This window comes from Mus caroli, chromosome 8 (assembly GCF_900094665.2).
Source record: "Mus caroli chromosome 8, CAROLI_EIJ_v1.1, whole genome shotgun sequence".
NCBI classification, from domain to species: domain Eukaryota; kingdom Metazoa; phylum Chordata; class Mammalia; order Rodentia; family Muridae; genus Mus; species Mus caroli.
In genome coordinates this window covers 11489163-11491004 of record NC_034577.1, presented here as the reverse complement: position 1 = coordinate 11491004, position 1842 = coordinate 11489163, and the positions used below count along the sequence as shown (strand labels likewise).

Here is a 1842-nt window from a genome sequence, read left to right as displayed (position 1 = left end):
GGCTTAAACAGGAAACCCTTCTTACTCAGGACTGTCGCAGCCACAGTTTGCAGAGGGGGTGACTATTGACTTATGCAATGCAATGTCAATTAGATCTACATTCCTGAGGGCTTCCACCTGTTGTAGCTTTGTCTTTTTCTTTTCATTATATCAGGTATACCAGGAATTAAAAATTAAGGAATTTTTAACTGAAAAAAAAAGCTGTGGTACAAAGGAAAGAGCGGCTAGAAGTGTCTGGGTGCTCCGAATGAGAATGTCCACCCCCAAGTTGATCCCCTGCAAAGGCTTTTAGNGTTCAGGAGACATCCTGAGAGGGCTATGCTTTGGGGTGGACTGCAATTCTGAGTTCCTGTGACCTGTATCTGAAACTTTCTGAGTATGATCTTCAAACCAGATGAGCAAGAGACTGCCCTATGTATAGGATTGAGGTCTTTAAGGAACCATGAGCTGAACCTACATTTTAACCCATGCGTTACTGTGTGTGGTGGCATCATGCATGTAATCCCAGCACTCAGGAGACTCAGGACGGTTACTATCAGTTTAAAGCCAGACAGGACTACAGAGTGAGACCCTGTCTCAATGAACAGACTAACAAACCACTTGTTGGTTCTGTGAGAAGATAGGCCCGTGGGGAAATGCTGAGTGCTGACCACAATACGGGACAGCCCTTCATCACTTCTGACCATGCACACAGTCACACATGTGGTACTCCAGCATCTTCATTCTCTCACTGAAGCCATACCAGGAACACCGTATTTTCAGCCTGTTAGGGAGTTTGGTTATATACCATAACTTACCAATCATGTCCTGTGCCTGAATAGGTGGTGTTATCTCTGATGGGTCACTCAGGCCATGTTTATTGGCTGACAAAACCCGGAACACNTAGGACTTCCCTTCAGCCAAGTCAAAGACAGCATACCGAGGAGATCTCACCGCCGTCTGAGCATTGACCCTCTGCCAGCTGCCGCTCCCAACTGCAGACTGCAGGGGGAACGGGACAGTAGGTGAGGGTCTCAGAAAGATGGACGGGAAGACAACTAAAGAGCATTTTCATCACCTCTCAATGAGTCATAATTCAGTTAAAATGTTTACTATTGTGCAGCTACTTACAGTAGTGGCATGGCATGACCTATGTGTCCCCAAAGGCATAGGTCACATAATAGTTCACTGAGGAAAGGTCTTCGGGGAATCACATCATCTCAGTGTCCAGGTTCATAAAATTTAAGAGAGAGTACATATGGTAGAATTCTATACCTTATAAAGTCAAATATTGTTGTGTTTATATATGTATGTGTGCTTGCCTGTGTGTATATTTGGTTGTGTATGCATATGTGTGCATGTGTGTATATTTGTGTGTGTACATGAGTATGTATGTGTGTGCATGTTCTGGGCAGTGATACCCAATGCATTTGTCTTTAGGTATACCCAGGTAATGAAGCCTCATNCTGCTCCAACACAGGGTTCCCTCTACAAGATCGCCNCCCAGTGGCTGCATGGTTTGCATGCAAACACTGAGCACTGACAGGACCTACAATCCTTGGGAGANCTGGAAGACAGATGCAGATGTGCAAACTCCCTCTTATACAACAGGGATCAGACTCTATAGGGACCAGCGGGCTCACAACTCCTAAGTAAAGCCCAGAAATCAAGGTGGCTGCCTGAAAGCTGCCTTCTTGGAAGCTTGGCCTGAGTACCTTCTCGATGAAGTACATTAAGGGATCCTTGCCACGGGGAGATGGAGGATCCCAGCTGAGGACAACGTAGTTCCTGCTGACCTCTGAGGCCTGGACATTAGTGGGAGGCCCTGGAATCTGAACATCACCTGTTAAAAAAAAAAAAAAA

General features: G+C 45.7%; 1 protein-coding gene across 1 annotated transcript in view; it reads right to left on the bottom strand.

Moving 5' to 3' along the window:
• Nucleotides 1-1842, bottom strand: part of LOC110300124 (myomesin-2-like) — a 70168-nt gene that overhangs the window by 33259 nt on the left and 35067 nt on the right. Inside the window, exons 13-14 of the mRNA XM_029480673.1 lie at nucleotides 1695-1822; nucleotides 798-981 (exon numbers count right to left, since the gene is read on the bottom strand). Coding sequence (XP_029336533.1) covers nucleotides 798-981; nucleotides 1695-1822 — 312 coding nt within the window. The remainder of the gene's footprint in view (nucleotides 1-797; nucleotides 982-1694; nucleotides 1823-1842) is intronic.